The sequence below is a fragment of the Cadophora gregata genome (assembly GCF_030347475.1).
Source record: "Cadophora gregata isolate MNR1 chromosome Unknown scaffold_4, whole genome shotgun sequence".
Lineage (NCBI taxonomy): Eukaryota > Fungi > Ascomycota > Leotiomycetes > Helotiales > Ploettnerulaceae > Cadophora > Cadophora gregata.
The window spans coordinates 2,727,336-2,742,856 of record NW_026695927.1 but is presented as its reverse complement, the minus strand read 5'-3'; the positions used below and the strand labels follow the sequence as shown (position 1 = coordinate 2,742,856).

Below are 15,521 nucleotides of genomic sequence, written 5' to 3'. Positions count from 1 at the left end.
ACTTCCATTCTTTCTTTCCCTTTCAGTCAGATTATTTTTGCAGATATACAACATGATAACGCCTCACTTGTTATCAGTCGGCACAGGCTCGACAGACACACGAGCCAAGCTGGTCTCCAACTTCAGCGACGATAAGCTCTCCTTTTCTAGATTTCGCGATCTTCCATTCGAGATACGTCTATTGATATGGGAAGCTACGATCGAGCCTCAGATTGTACATTTGAGGCAACGCCATGTCTCTGAATGCTATCATGCCGTCCAGAGCGTCTCATCAAACCGCCTTGTAACGGATAGATGCAGTGGAAAGGCCAACCAGAAATTCCGGGGCTGCTTATGTGAGAGTCATCATGAAGAATCCAGAACGGAGTTCGACCGTATGGATCGTATTCGAGGTCGTCCGTATCTTCATCATATGATGGGATTTGATACAGATGTTCCAACTCCGAGTCTGCTGCTGGCTTGCCGAGAATCGTACCAGGTGGCGTCAAAAGTTTACACTAAGAGTTTCTCAGCCCTCGGCTCGATTGCTCAGACCTACTTCAACTTTAAAACCGATACTCTGTACCTTGACGTTCAGACCGAGACGCCCACGACTGAGTCGATTCTTCAAGATGTTTTACCATATATGTGCCAGGACGAATTAGCGGAGGTTGAAAACCTAGCTGTGAATCGCAACCTCCTAACCGAGACGATGGGTAGTTATGAGAACTACCTCGCTTGCATTCTCTATTATTTCAAGAACGTCAAGACGGTATATCTGGTTTCTGAGTCCGAATTGATCGAAACCAATAGGCTGGAAAGCGCCAGAGACAAGCAAAGGCCTCCAAAATCTTTGGTTCTATACGAGGCCATGGAGACTTCTCACCGCATGATCCCAGCAAGGGATTGCAATGACTGTCGCGAGGCATTTCAACGACATGGCTTGGCGCTCATTCATCCGGATATCGAAATTTGCGAGGATGAAGTCCATGCTCAAGGGAAATCCATTTGTGGAGGCAGGGGTCAGCAGTGGCCGAGACCTGCTTTCGTGCATGGTCAGACTATCACGACGCCAGATATGAAGTCTATGCTTGAAGCGCTGCAGAGGAAGTGTATGGAGGAAGCGAGGTGTGGATGCTATGACATCGATGGGAAGAGTGAGGGCATGGAGATTTGCGAGGTTGGGGAAGATTATGATCGTTCTCTCTTGCCTTGATCTCTCGCTTATGAGGAAATAGAAAGGAGTTTGGAGACGGCGCAATGGATTAGATGACGATAGCACAAGCCTAGAGACGGTATAGATTTAGACGGGGTATGGGTTCCAGAATTTCTTCTTTCTACCAGGTCGTTAGACTGCGATTATAATTCTGTTTAGTTTTAACGTTCGATGTTCTCCTTTCCAGAAAAAGGTCTATGACATCCCAGCTGATAGTTTTCCGCTACCATATATCACTAATGGCAAGATTACAATAAGCGAGCACATCTTCTCCCCACCATCTACTCCCTCCGCTGATACGCAGGAGGAGGCATATCCGGAACCTCACCACAAGCACCACTACAAACCCCCGCCGGCATCTCAAACCTAACCATCGTCTGTGTCGGCGGTGCAATAGCACCAACAGATTGCGACGGTGGCGTAGGAGGTCTCGGCGCCTCGGGCCATGCACTCCTATCAGCAGCAAGAGGCAAACTCGGAATCTGATCAGCCCTCCCCAGCGGCGGCAACGGCCTCACAGTCTGACTACGTCCTCTCGACCTCGACCTCTCAATCCTCATGCTCTCCCCTCGCGATATCTTTCTTGCGCCGGGCTCCTTCGTCAAATCCTCCGTCGCAATAATCGTCCTCGTCATCTCCTCATCATTAACTTCCGTCTTGACATCTTGAATCCGTCCTCCTGGTCCTTTATTGAATCTCTCATCATGCTCGAGATCGTGATAGTATGCGAAGAGGCGCTCGACTTTCTCGTGAAGCTCGTAAGATGGTGTGTTTCGTAGGTCCGTGACTAGTTTGTGCGTGGGTAGCGGAAGAGAAAGCAGAGGAGGAGGTAGATGAGTTTGGCGAGCCCAACGACGCCGCAAATTATGGGGATGACTAGCAGTGGGGAGAAAGAGATGTGTTTTGGGGGTTTGAGGGGTGGGAGGGAGCAGATTGCTGTTAGATTTGTGGTGGAAGGAGGGGCGATTGTGAAATTGAAGGTGTGGAGGGCGACGCAGGTGGTGTTTAGGATGGGTGTTATGGTTGTGATGGCTGGTGTCGGTGCCATTTTGAGGAGGGCGGAATGATGAAGACAGTCCCAATTTGGGCGAAAGGATGGCTCCAAATAAAGAAGAAAGTCTTCAAAGGGTCAGTCGATGTCGCAAGCGAAAAATGCGTATTTACACACACCCTTGAACTTTTCAACGGGGTCAAGATTCCTTGGGTGTGGCCACAAATCGGAAATCTTCGGGTTGAATGCTATACTTATAGACACTCGAATACTTTAATATCCGACATGTTCCTATGACATAGTGAGGAAATACTTTCAAGTGAAATGGGGGCGGCTTCATGACCGTGTTGGCGCTAGTATTCTCAACCATGGATCTGACTGAGCTAACGTTTATTCCCCCACAATGAACGTCAAGTATTCTTTTCGGCAAGGTTCTAGAATACTTCTACTCTACGAAAGCTCTCTATTTTCCAGTGAGTCTGTTCTGGTGGACCTCTGGTATACCAACGTTAAAAGCCTATGGCGACTCGATGGCAGTGGAACACTAATCTGCGTGAGTGTTCTGGTCTCCAGAGGATGATTGTTAACACACCGAGCCTGAGCCATTTCTATGTTCTGAAAGAGTCTAAGGTTACGCCGAGACTAGGAGCTTAAACTAGAGCCACCGTTCTCTCATGTCTTCATTTAGATGGCATGCTTCTTCTTCCGTTCTTTATGACAGGTCTTCACGCCCGATAGCGATATTGTTTTATCACTTCTATCTGTTGATATAATCGAGGCGAAGATATTACAGTAGAAGATACACATCTCCAACATACTTCCGACACAAGACGGATCCAAGCCAAATTCTGCCACCTATCACCCACAATGTCGTCCCTCGACTCCTTCATCAGCAACATAACCTCTTACATCACCTCAGTAGCCGCGGACCTCTCCATCTCTGTCAATCTCACCAATATCACCACTTCACCCAATTCCGATATTGCTATCAACATCAAGCAACCAACTCCATCATCCTGCCCCTCAAACAGCTGTTCCTACTTCCCCTGGGGCCCCTTTATCGTGTTCTGCCAAATCGCCCTATTCATTTGCATTTTCTGTTTCGCTGCGGGATCTTCGCTCAGCCGTGATGACCTCCTAACCGACCTCGACAATACACCAGCACATGAGCTACACGCCAAGGTATCCGAACTGTGCGATATGCATCTAGACGGCAGAGATAGAAAGGAAAAGCCAGAACTGCATGTTTACGTTAAGAACGATTTTGGGAAGGGGGAGAGGAAAATCACAATTCTGGAGAGACTTGGCGGTGGTGAGAGGGAGCAAAGCAAGGTTGTTGAGGAGGAGTGGTGTTTGGGGATGGAGTGGAGACCTGGAATGGCTACGAGGCGGTTTCCGGGGCTTGGGATCAGTGAAGAGAAGGCGAGGAGTTTGAAAGGAGATGAGGAGGTGGGAAGGTTGTTGGCGGGGTTTTCGGATAGGATTATATGATGTTCCTTGTGGGACAGTTGCAAGGAGGCAATGCGACGAGTGAGACTGGGGTCAAGTCCTAGAGCTACATGCTTGGTGCAGATGATAAGAATGAGTTCTTGTATGGGGCATAAGACAGACATGGATCATACTTCACAATGCTAGTCTATCCCGCACCGTCAGTGCCGCTAGGGGGACTCATTTCGATCTTCCCATCTTCAGATCACTTATTTTCATAAATTCGATTACTCTGAAGAGTTCATCCTTTCGTATTATTCAGTTAACCACGATGTTGACCCCTGCACCATGTGCACCAGGATCAAAAAAGGGGTAGCGAGCCCTCACCCTTCCAAAAACAATCCGAGCATCCAACAAATCCACTTTCTCTACCTATTTATAATTCAATGCCCGTACAGCTAAACACATGGTATTCAGATGAAGCCTTCCCAAATCCCAAAATTTCTCATATCGTCACGATTTCCTGTTGTACGACGTCACACAACACTTGAACACCAATACAACTCCATTCAACATTCGCTCGCTACCATACATCCCATCTCGGCTGAACACCCGACTTGCCTATTTGCTGCATCCGACACAAATTTGCTTTTTACCGACAGATGGGCGAATAAAACGCTCTTGATATCAATGGCTAAAAGAGCCGACCTACGGTACACAAGCACCAGTGACTGGCTACACTGTACTACCTACTGTTGGAATCCAGATAGCGGACTTGTGTGAGTGGTCGGCTATGGCTGGCAAGTTACTGTAGTGTGTGGAACTGTGGAACGACAGACCGATGGCGCCACGATGTGATGCATGATCTGCGGCTACAGAACGTTTACCGTTCAACTGTCAATTATGTGTGCCTCGGAAGACGTACTTATTGAGGATTGTCTGAGCTTTGACACGAGATACAAATTATGGCATTCAAGCGCTCGAGAGATGATATGGAGGGTGTTGACCACTCTGAAGATACCCAAACTCTGACTCATACTCAGGCACAAGCACAGGGACAAAGTGGTCATGGTGAGCCTTCCAAGCGGGCGAGGCGTTGATTGAGATTGGCATGAGCTGACTGCAGCAGATCTAGGTCCAGATCCAGATCTAGATCCGGGTCTGGAGACTCATGTAGATTGTGGAGTGCCAATACCTAGCCAACCTAGCCATGTGGGAGGCGCTGCTGTTCACCTTGAGCGTGAATTTGAGTCTAAATATACGTCGACGACGCTTTCGGGAGATAAGGAAGTTGTACCAACTTCATCTTCATATGCTCGAGAGAATGCAACCGGGATGGAGGGACAAGGTTCCATTGAAGCGTCGTCGCGTGAGCCTCTGGTCGATGTCGCCAAGAAAACTGAGGAGGAGATGATAGACTCTGGAGAAGAGCAGAATGCTCCGACGCAGAGCGATAATCATGACCAGCTATCATCATTGGAAACTGAAGAAGTCCAAGAAGCTGGTCAAGAGACGCCGAGTATCACCGCCTTATCAGTATGTCTGGCTATTACAACTGCATATACGTCTGGCTGAAAATGAAACCTGCAGGTCGATACCAGTGAACAAGGAAGCGAGAGAGATAACGACTCAGCTCTTGGTGACGCGAGTCTTTAGTGAGTCCAAAATGGATCTTTGAAGTGTCGAGAAGGGTTTGTTGATGGGAAATTCAGTACAGCTTCGACGTCGGTACGGTCGAGTGTCTTCCAATTTGTACAAGAGAATGGGAGGACGTATCATGCGTATCGGGAGGGAAGTGAGTTTGCCGTAGCCTTTTAAACTGGTCAGTATGCTGATAATGGGAAGAATATTACTTGCCAAATGACGAAGTAAGTCTTCTCCCCTTGGACAAAAGTGGAAGTCTGTACTTACAGAAAGTAGATGGAGCAAGACAGACTAGGTATTACACCCCCATGGATGAAACCGTAACGCCTAACTTACCATACCCTACACAGATCTCCAACACCACCTCTTCCTCCTAACACTCAACGGAGAACTATACAACGCACCCCTCAAAGACATCCCCGGCGGCATCCACAACGTCCTCGACATAGCAACAGGAACAGGAATCTGGGCCATAGAATTCGCGCACCAATTCCCCTCAGCAAATGTTTTAGGAACAGACCTAAGTCCCATCCAGCCAGACTTGTACCTACCTCCTTCCCGCCCCCCTCTTCTATTCCCCGATATCTCCAAAAATCCCGCAAGACACCTCGAAAAGACCTCCTAGCTAATACTCCGTCCAGCGCCCCACCAAACTGCCGCTTCGAAGTCGACGACGCCGAAGACCCCTGGCTCTTCCCCGACCCCTTCTCCTACATCCACGGACGCGCCCTAGCAACCTGTTTCAAATCTCACCTCCCAGTCATCACCTCCGCCTTCCGAGCCCTCAAACCGGGTGGCTATCTCGAACTGCAAGACTGCATCGTCCCATTCCGGTGTATCGACGATACTCTTCGTGGGACAGCACTCGAGACTTGGGTTGGCTTGATCATGGAGGGGACGAGGAGGCTGGGGAAGGATTGGACGCGTGTGAGGAGGTATAGGGACATGATGTGTGAGGTGGGGTTTGTGGATGTGGTGGAGAGGAGGTTTGAGTGGCCGGTTGGGACGTGGGCGAGGGGCGAGAAGATGAAGACTCTGGGGTTGTGGTATAGAGAGGATTTGCTGGCGGGACTGCAGGGCTTTACCGTGGCGGTGTTGACGAGGGCGTTGGGGATGAGTGGGGAGGAGGTGGAGCTTTTGCTGGTGCGGGTTAGGGAGGATATTAGGAGTAATAAGATTCATGTGTATATTCCAGTGTGAGTATGCCTTTTTAATTTGTTTCATGTTTCATGTTGGATGTTGGGATTGTAAATGGATGGTAGTGCTGACAGATGGTGGATAGGCGAGTTGTGTATGGGAGGAAACCACTCGAGGTTGAGGATTAGATTGAGTTTATGTGGAAGGATTGGAAGGTCTCTGTGGACGGTGGGAGGATGCTTGTATGTAGGCATGGGTAACAGGGACGTATTAAGCCTCACGTGAGATGCCTACTGCCTGAAAACGAGCTGTTCCGGTCGTCAAGTCGTAGCTTCATTAATATCCTACATCATAACTCGTATCTCATATCTCATAACCAACTCAAAGTTCATCGTCCGACTCTGTCTCCGATCCAGCCGCAGGGGGCGGCGCTGGTGCCTTTGCAGGAGGCTTTTTGGCAAAAGGTAGCTCTCGTTTCGGTGGCGGTTCCAGTTCTTGAAGCGTCTTCGAGCTGGATGCTTGACTACTATTTTGCTCTTGCTTTGCGGGTGTCTTTCTCTTTGGAGGTGGCGCTGCTGGTTCATGATCGTCCTCGGAGGCTTCGTCCGCTGTCTCCTCATCTGCCGTAGAATCGTCTAGGTTCTTCGCTGGTTCTTGATCTGAATCCTCTGTAGTGGGCTTGTTATCAACATCCATCTTCTCGAAACCATCGTCTGACTCTTCCTCAACCGCTCCCGCTTTCCTTTTGCCTTTCCGTGACGGGCCGGCAGATCGTGATCTTGATCGAGCCTCTTCCAATTCCGCGACTTGGGTAGGGTCAACGTTTGAGCTCTGTAAAAGCCTTTGTTGATCTCTGATCTTTAGCTTCTTTTCGTTGAGTAGAAGGGAGAATTTCTCGAGCAGTTGTGTGTCGTTATCATTCTTTAACTGGACCAATTCTGCCAAGGCAACCTCCAACTTCTTGATCTGTGCATCCTTTTCATCCAGTTTCAAGTTCGAGGCTTGTAGCTCCTGCGCAATTTTGGTATTCTCCAAGACACTCTCGGAACACCAATCATAGAAATCAGCAGCGTCATCGGGTCCTCTTGGAAGGACTAACGTCCCGAATTTTTGCTATTGGTATTATTAGTCTTGTTAATACGGCAGGAGACTCATGATCCGTACCGTGATTCCTTCGATATTCCGTTGTATGATGATTGTAAGTGATTTCGCCCCCGCCTGTATAGATGCCACGGCTTCTACACCTTCTCCGGGGGAGACGGGCTTCCCTTCCGGATCTGTACCCAGCAGAAGAGCATACAGCACTTGCTCCCATTCTTCCGCGTTGATCTTCTTCTCCTTCAATTTCGACAGCTGACTATGCTTCACTAAGATACCGAGATTTGATTAGTCTCCGGATTAATGCATGGAGCGGGGAGACCAAGGGCTGGCCCGCGCCGGCCGATCTGGAGACCTTACAAGAAGAGACAAACGCTGTTTCATTGTCGGTTCCAATCAATTCGAGATCTAGTGTCTTCCGTCCAGTCGGCGCGATGTGCAACAGAACGTACTCATGGTCATCATCGAGGTCCACGCGGGGAACCTTGATCAGCTTGGGATTCATGGTTCGAAGGATGGTCGCACACGGGACGGCCTCTTGGAGGATTCTGATATTGGAGATGAAAGGACGGTGCGCAGAGTTCAGGCCAAAGACCCTCGTACAAAAGCAATAAGAGAGCTGCTTATATTATGATTCCGAGGGTATGTGGTTTCAGGGTGTATTGTACGTTCTCGGCAAGGCAAGGCAAGCACAGCCATGCTGTCGCGATGCGATCGACGCGACGCGTTTTTCTTCATCACGTGATTATCTGAGCACACCCGGTTTTGGTGAGTGGCTCGTCTGGAGGTGGCCCAAGCCCACCTGCAGCTGGTGAAAGACAGCAGCAAGCCCCAGCCATCCCATCCGAGCCATCCCATCCCATCACAATCGACTATCGATACGACCCGGATTTCTTCAACACCAAACGACAACGACCTGCGACCTCACTCATCATCGACAGCTTCAGCGCTCCGCAGTGCTGCACGCCGCCAAACGACACGACAGGCTGCCTGGTGGGCATTGGAGGAATATTGCGACCGGCGGTGGGAACAGAAGGCAGGCAAGGAAAATTGGGCCCAGCAACAGCGAACACGAACAGCACACCGCGACGAAGACAACATCAAGCGCATTCCCCACCGACAGCACCAACAAACCAGCAACGAATACACAGATATACCAGTCTCGATATCCCACAGCCAAATGGACATGAAATTACGACCTCGATAATTGCGCGATTGTTGCTCCTTGCATCCCGAGAGCTTTCCATTGATCGCTCGGCTGGAGTTTGCCTGCTTTCCCCTCTTGAGCGCGATACACGTCTTTGATTTTTGCAGCAAATACCTGGAGAATGGACAAGTTGACATTGAAACCGCGTAAGGCGGTGGTGGAGGAACCCATGGAGTGCTGGGACGACGATGATCTAGACATTGGAGGCGATGATTTCACATTCCGAAGCGCGTCATTGGCAACGACAGCGACATCACACCACCGCGATTCCGTATCTTCACGATTATCTTTACGCTCTGACTTTGATTCGAATCATGGGGATGAGGAGAAATACATCCATCTGCCTGGAGACGATGAGAAGTCAACTATAGACGCGGTAGCTTCGGCAGCAAGAGCCGGAATACCAATACCACAGAACGTACCTGCTTCGGCACTGACGGGTGGCACAATTAAACGACTCGGCGGAAGGAAAATCAAGAAGATCATACAAGATGATTGGGATGATGGGGACCTCGAATTTCCAGGCGAAGGTGGATTGACTATCAAGAGACCAGATGCGTCGAAATTTCCCGATGCGTTGCGACAAGTCAGCGCTGGATCTACGCAAGCCAGTCCAGTGAAGACTCTACAGCCTGCACCGAAATTCAACTTGAGCCCTCGGCCAGATCTGAAACCGAAAACAGCATCTACAAACGTCATGCTTGATCGATTTCGTGATGACGAGGATGATGATTTCTTTGGAGATGGAGGAGACACCATTAAAGTATCCAAAGGCCGCCAAGCACCCAAAGTTTTACCTCTCGTCACGCCTCCAACTCCTCAGAAAGCAGAGAATCAAGCTGAGGGAGATGATGACTTCGAACAAGATTTCCAACTACCCTCTAGCAATGAGCCACTTAGACTGTCAACTCGCCGCGAGATTCCGAAAACACCAGTCAGTACCCAGGATGATGCAGATGAATGGGGAGAAGGTGGTAGCTTGGGTACCAGGCATGGGGGCACGAAGAGAGATCGTAACTCGAACAGAAGCTCGTCCGCGACTGCACTCAGTCCAAGTGTATCAAGTTCATTGACCATTGAAAGCGAGGATGAAGGTCTAGACGGACTTGTGCTCCCAAGTGGGCCCCTCCACTTCGACGACATCCTCAAGAGGAGGCAGCAAGATCGCTCGCCTGATCACGAAACTACCGACAAGCACGTTGCAAAGCGTACAGAAGCCAAGGACGATTTCCTCTCTGGTCTCGAGATCGGGGATGGAGATGTGTTTGATTCTAACAAGCTCACACTTAATCGTAACATAAAGATGAAAACGACACGCCAGACAAGTCCTACTCGTCCTAAGACTGCCGTCGCACTCGTCTTCGGTAACCAGCAGAAAGAAAAAGAAAAGCCAGCCCCATCCACCACATCACGACTTCCTCGCCCACTCGGTGGTCACGAACGCCATCCATCATCACTAGAACCTGTTTCGGAGAGCGGTGGACCCATTCTCAGAAGTAGTCGCAGATCTCAATCGAGGATGGGAGGTCATTCGTCACACTCTTCCATCACAAGTGTTGCAACACCCACGACACCATCCTCAGTCCACTCATTACCTCCTACAACGCCTCGTCGGCGAGACCTAGGGGGAAAGCCATCCATCACCGCTCTTCGCAACGAGCCTACAACGACTAATGCACAATTGCTGAAGCTGAAGCGGTCGATGCCGACGATGCGTTCATTTCCTCAGTCTCCAGCAAAACCAATTGGTTCCCGTTATGAGAGACCTCCTTCCCGTACGGATGGCAGCAGGACTAACATGATGTCTCGGCCCAAGACCCCTGTTGAAAGAGACCGTACTGGAGCCGAATCAAGCATGTCTCATGCAAGAAAGAATCCAGTGCCCTTCCTCCCGGCAGGAACTTCAAGCGCCCAGTCGCATCATGTTACAATCAAAACCTCCCGTCATTTCCGTCGGCACGATTCTGAGTCTTCCACCACCAGTATTGAGCTTCGTCCCTCATCTCGCGCGGTGTCCAGATCAACTATGAGATCCCCAAGTCCGCGACGGCCTAGAGGGGTTGACGCCTTGGCACGGGAAGCTGCACCAAAACGGACCATGACCAAACCGGTTCGTCGAAAGCAATTTGGTGATGGTTTTGAGTTGGATGGATTTGATGATCTGCCAACCTCAAAAGACACGGAACAGAGGTTTGTGAAGGAACCTGTCGGTCGTGGACCTCCTAAATTGTCCAACCTTCGCAATAAGATCCACCAAGATGCACCCCCACTACGAACAATCACACCAGCTCCTCTCACACCGTACTCACCGGCAAGATCCAGAGATGAACTGCCACGCTTTGCTCGTGACACGAATGCTAGTCGAATGGCACGAGAGCATGTTATTGCTCAACGTGCTCCTTCGGCTCAAGGTGCTCCTCTGGCTGCTCTGACGAATCAATGGAAAGCAAAAGTCTCTGCTACTACAGGTCTCAGCAACATCCACGCACAATCTGTCAAACCGAAGAAGATAAGGGGCCCACCACAGAAACCCCAGCTCATCAAGCCGCTGGGGAATCTGAACAATCCGAAGTGTAAGTGTACCGCCATCCGTACGTGCCGAACCACCACTAACATATTTCTAGCCATCAAGGGAATGTATTACAATCCTTATACCTACCGCTGGGAAGGTAACGAGAATGACCTCACACCCTTCGATGCTCCAGCCTCGTCACCCTCAACTGCTTCGGTGCCATCCCACATCTTCCGCGAGAAGGACCCCCAAGTCTATCGTGAGAAAGAAAACACCACCCCGCGACCCGCTCTCATCCAGAACATCACCTCTTCACAAAACGTTCAAGTTGTCGGTGGCATGGTCTTCGACCCTCAAAGGATGTGCTGGCTGAAGATGCCCAGCCAGCCGCAAAACGGCAAGAGCGAGGCTGGTGACACCATGGATGGATTCGATGCCTTCGATGACGAAGAAGATGTATTCAAGGACGTCCCAGATCTCGAGGACAATCCCACGAAAGAGGCGGACGAAGTCGGCGGGAGGAAGAGCGATGGTGCAAGCACGTTGAAGGACGACTGGCTTGTCGGCGAAGAGTTCGATGTCGGACCTGAGTTCGTAAAAAGGCAGAGGGAAGAGGAGGAACGATGGAGAAGGAAGTGCGAGAAGTGGGTTGGCGCTACTCTTGATCGGGGGGCTGATGACTGGAGGTGGAGCATCAGGGAGGTGGTGAATGAGTAAGTATATATATATACACTCTCAGTAGACCATCTCCTGGACAACAGTACGAGGTCGGGTTTAAAATCTGGGCTGGCGAGCGATTGGTCATAAAAACAAGCAGTTTTGGGTTGATATTGTACATTTGTATTGGAACGCAATGCATTGGAATCGGGATCGGAAATCGGGACTGGGATATTAGACAACAAAAATGGGGCGAGAGCGAACGAGCGAGCAAGCGCTCGAGGTTTGCCTTACCTTGCTTTGCTTTGCTTTTTGGTTTGGCATGGATGAATGGCTGGGAGGCTGCTTTGCTTGTCTGTGTTAAGACAGCTTGAATATTTTGGAGTACTTAGATATCACACAGGTGATAGGGTTTGGTACTTAGGGTACTTGCTTACCTGGCACGAAATTTATGACTGTTATGATTTGGCTCGATTTGGTTTGATATCGGACTATGATTTTGCTTCCCTTCTGGTGACATGGTGTGGTGGGGAGAAGTGGACTGACATTATTTGTGTGAGAACTTGAGGGGAAGTGGGATGTGCCTGGTAGGATTGGGAAGGAGCAAGGGCAGGAGATAGTGGATGGATGTGCGTGGTTCTAAAAAGTCGGTATATTGCGTGACTCTAGATCATTTCGGTAGGTACTGTCCTTCCTGCACCCTGGTACTTAAAGCCTCTGTATCTGTTCTGCAACTTCTACTCCTTTGATATCGGGAATAGGCTTGAGTACATATCTGTCCGTACCTATCTTCGTAGAAGTACTGAGAAGTGCCGAAGATGTGTCTTTCCGCAAGGTCATGTTAGCGTATCAGATCCTCGGGGTACATTAAAGCCCAGTTCCTTCAGTTCCACTTGCATTAAATTCTTCTACGTATGTCTAAACATCCAATTTCATATCTCACCATTCCAAATTTACCCGAGAGACGGTTCACATACATTGGAAGGAACTTTTAAGCCCTCTACGCTCATTATACATCCATGTTTCTGCCTAGTCTTAGGATCGGGAATTTTAGCCCACGCCGGAGGTACTAAATTCTAGTTAGTCGCGACTTTACCTTACCTTGTCCGTTCCATGAAATAATCACCAGCCTGACTCATGATTTATTCGCTAAATTATTTTCTTAGTTCACCAATTTTCGAACAATTTCTAGTAATTTTTTCAAACTATCACGCGCTTTTCACACCAGAACTTTCACCTGGGCTTTGGATCCCACCTGCAAGCTGCTGGCTATTCGCTCCTCACACCACCAAAACGACGAATAACTCGTGTTTCAGGATCATGGCATCCGTTCACCTCTCACCCTGGGAACTCCCTCGAGAACCTGCTTCTGATCATTTCGGCACACCACAATCATTGCCGGAATACTGGTCCAAGTTGCCCGCCGAGATCAGTTTGATGATCCTCGACAAGGTAATAGAAGATTATGAATTTCAACCATCTCTGCCATTTCTCCGCGCCGGCTATGCGACAGTCTGTCGAGAATGGCAACCAGTTTTTGAACAACAGAATTTTCGACGGCTTGTTCTCGACTACGATAGAATACGCAATCTGGAAAACTTCACAGCAAAAAATCGGAGACGAGGTTATCTCGAGCATATATTCCTCTGTGTTCGTCTTGATGAGTACGACTGCTCAGTCTGTCAAACAAAAGAGGACGAAGACACAAAGAATAGGTAAGTAATATGATTTCGCGGTTGTTGTTTGGTCATATCTTGATTCATAAATACATCCCATGTTGCTCTTGTTGGCCGGTGTCAAATATCTGACTCGAATTTAATAGGAATAGTTACCTCTTTACCAGATCCGTCTGGGAATTATTGAAAGTTCTATCTCAATGGACAGTCCTTCAGCCAAGTTCCGGCCGTTACGGTCGCAGTATGAGAGGCCTGGAACTAGAACTCGGCGCTTATTCTCCAAGTGATTGCAGACATACATTTCGAGATGTTCATCTTGAGCCCATTTACCCGTACAAAGAAATTCGAGAAGTCCAAAATTATCTAGACGACGCGTACCACCAAAAACTCAAACAATTGGGAAGCCTCAATGACCAATTTCATGGCTGGGTTGAGGGGAAAAGGGAAAGTGAAAGAACGATATGTTTAGAAGCCAAACAGAGATTAATGGGCACGCTAGAGATCAAATGGGGACTCACAAAATTCCTCTCGGTCAAACGCTTGCCGGAGGTCGAGGTTGTCACACATTTGCTTATTCGAAGACAGTTCTATCGGAAGATCTGTGGATATTCTATTGGCAAGCTTCTCAGTCAGAGCTTTACGAACCTCATAGAGTTCCGTCGCGAGGGATGGTTTTATGTCGATGCACAGCAGCAATTAGACTTTACCGAAGGTACGTAGGGGGCAAATATATCACAGGAATTAACCCTAAATGAAAACTCCTGGCTGACATGTCAAACGCAACTACAGGCTTTGACTTTCATCTTCATCAATCAGACTTACCAAGTACACTACGGAACCTTTATCTCTTCGAGGAGTCCAACAATATCTTACACTCGCCGGATCATGACGCCGAGCGCGATTTTAGACGGATTCTAGGCTCCAACCTCTCAGATAGAAGCCGTTTGCTCGAAAACATATCGGTGGCTTTCCTTATCGATGCAAAAGATTTTCTTGCCCAGTTCTGGCCACTTCGAGTTCCTAACATTCAGGGGGCCCAGGCTTCTGACGTGGTCCCCTGGGAGAATCTTCGCACCCTCACTCTGACCTCGGAGTCTCTGCGTACAAGTATAAACCGCACAGTTATGAAGAATCTTTTGACAACTTCGTGCCGGGCTGTCGCTTTCATGCCCAAGCTCGAAGTGCTGGAGATATGGAACGCAACACTGAAAGACGGAGATCCTACAGTAAGAGGCCGGCCAGGGGTTGCTGCCGTCTTCAGATACGAGTACAAAGACCGGAAACCTACGATCACCTTTTCAAGCAATAGTATATGGCTTCATAAGATCGTGTCTGAAATGTTGCAAGGCGATGTTGGATCCTGTTGGGAGAATCTACCGCGGCATAATTCCGGTGATCACCTTACTTATACGTTTGAGAAGATTCGGGGGATGGACTGGTGTAGGTCCTATCCTATTGTGATGGAACGCTTGAAATTACAGGGGCGCATCTTGCATGAATTGTCACATTGTCAGATGGTCTGTGAAAATCCGCTTCCTAGAAAAGAAGATACAGAGCCAAATATCGAGCCAGCTGGGACTTAAGAATGGCTTGTGGGTGGAGGAGAGCCACGATGATATCTCTGCTAAGCACAATCTTGTGGTCTTTGCTGAGATCTTCAGCAAATTCCAGAAATGCTTCAGGATCGATATCATACGCTCCCGAATTTCTACCTTGAACACACCTGCTTTCGGGAATTGCTGGAGGGGCACACAAAATCATGAGCAGCTCATGGAAAATCAGTGAAGGGTCAATAGATAACAATAAGAACCCTTTGACAATTGTGAGGTTATCATTTCAAGGAAGTACCTTCTCCTTTAAGGATTCATATCTTGATCATCCATTTTCATGTACAGCTTCCAGAGAGAAATAGAAACATAAGGACTTACTTTGAAACATGTGCTTGTCCTTTGAATAACCATACAGGGCAGGACGCA

The 15,521-nt window shown here is 48.9% G+C and overlaps 7 protein-coding genes across 7 annotated transcripts; 5 read left to right on the top strand and 2 right to left on the bottom strand.

Annotated features, from left to right (window-relative positions):
* Positions 1–52: 52 nt before the first annotated feature.
* On the top strand, positions 53–1,195 carry ONS95_010645 (uncharacterized protein; the record flags this gene model as incomplete). Its single annotated transcript, XM_058504257.1, has 1 exon — positions 53–1,195. One exon carries the CDS (start codon positions 53–55, stop codon positions 1,193–1,195), a length of 1,143 nt encoding a protein of 380 aa, XP_058360970.1.
* Positions 1,196–1,476: 281 nt separating this feature from the next.
* ONS95_010644 (uncharacterized protein) lies at positions 1,477–2,243 on the bottom strand (the record flags this gene model as incomplete). Its single annotated transcript, XM_058504256.1, has 2 exons — positions 1,477–1,941; positions 2,049–2,243. The coding sequence occupies 2 exons, from the start codon at positions 2,241–2,243 to the stop codon at positions 1,477–1,479; spliced, it is 660 nt and encodes a 219-aa protein (XP_058360969.1).
* Positions 2,244–2,848: 605 nt separating this feature from the next.
* ONS95_010643 (uncharacterized protein) lies at positions 2,849–3,677 on the top strand (the record flags this gene model as incomplete). The annotated part of the gene is made up of 1 exon (XM_058504255.1): positions 2,849–3,677. Exon 1 carries the CDS (start codon positions 3,054–3,056, stop codon positions 3,675–3,677), a length of 624 nt encoding a protein of 207 aa, XP_058360968.1. The 5' UTR covers positions 2,849–3,053.
* Positions 3,678–3,941: 264 nt separating this feature from the next.
* On the top strand, positions 3,942–8,161 carry ONS95_010642 (uncharacterized protein). The gene is made up of 9 exons (XM_058504254.1): positions 3,942–4,685; positions 4,744–5,150; positions 5,205–5,269; positions 5,327–5,409; positions 5,460–5,482; positions 5,535–5,553; positions 5,609–5,801; positions 5,900–6,454; positions 6,541–8,161. The coding sequence occupies exons 1-9, from the start codon at positions 4,580–4,582 to the stop codon at positions 6,581–6,583; spliced, it is 1,494 nt and encodes a 497-aa protein (XP_058360966.1). The 5' UTR covers positions 3,942–4,579; the 3' UTR covers positions 6,584–8,161.
* On the bottom strand, positions 6,777–7,998 carry ONS95_010641 (uncharacterized protein; the record flags this gene model as incomplete). Its single annotated transcript, XM_058504253.1, has 3 exons — positions 6,777–7,508; positions 7,560–7,762; positions 7,854–7,998. The coding sequence occupies 3 exons, from the start codon at positions 7,996–7,998 to the stop codon at positions 6,777–6,779; spliced, it is 1,080 nt and encodes a 359-aa protein (XP_058360967.1).
* A 660-nt stretch (positions 8,162–8,821) lies between the features above and the next one.
* Positions 8,822–11,929, top strand: ONS95_010640 (uncharacterized protein; the record flags this gene model as incomplete). Its single annotated transcript, XM_058504252.1, has 2 exons — positions 8,822–11,273; positions 11,325–11,929. The coding sequence occupies 2 exons, from the start codon at positions 8,822–8,824 to the stop codon at positions 11,927–11,929; spliced, it is 3,057 nt and encodes a 1,018-aa protein (XP_058360965.1).
* A 758-nt stretch (positions 11,930–12,687) lies between these two features.
* On the top strand, positions 12,688–15,469 carry ONS95_010639 (uncharacterized protein; the record flags this gene model as incomplete). The annotated part of the gene is made up of 5 exons (XM_058504251.1): positions 12,688–12,709; positions 12,903–12,948; positions 13,036–13,584; positions 13,692–14,257; positions 14,335–15,469. 5 exons carry the CDS (start codon positions 12,688–12,690, stop codon positions 15,126–15,128), a joined length of 1,977 nt encoding a protein of 658 aa, XP_058360964.1. The 3' UTR covers positions 15,129–15,469.
* Positions 15,470–15,521: the final 52 nt, after the last annotated feature.

Coding starts and splice junctions, on each gene's coding strand:
- ONS95_010642 (XM_058504254.1), top strand. CDS start 4,580: ATGGCATTCAAGCGCTCGAGAGATGATATGGAGGGTGTTGACCACTCT. Junction 4,686..4,743: donor ACAGGGACAAAGTGGTCATG/GTGAGCCTTCCA, acceptor TGACTGCAGCAG/ATCTAGGTCCAGATCCAGAT. Junction 5,270..5,326: donor CTTGGTGACGCGAGTCTTTA/GTGAGTCCAAAA, acceptor TGGGAAATTCAG/TACAGCTTCGACGTCGGTAC.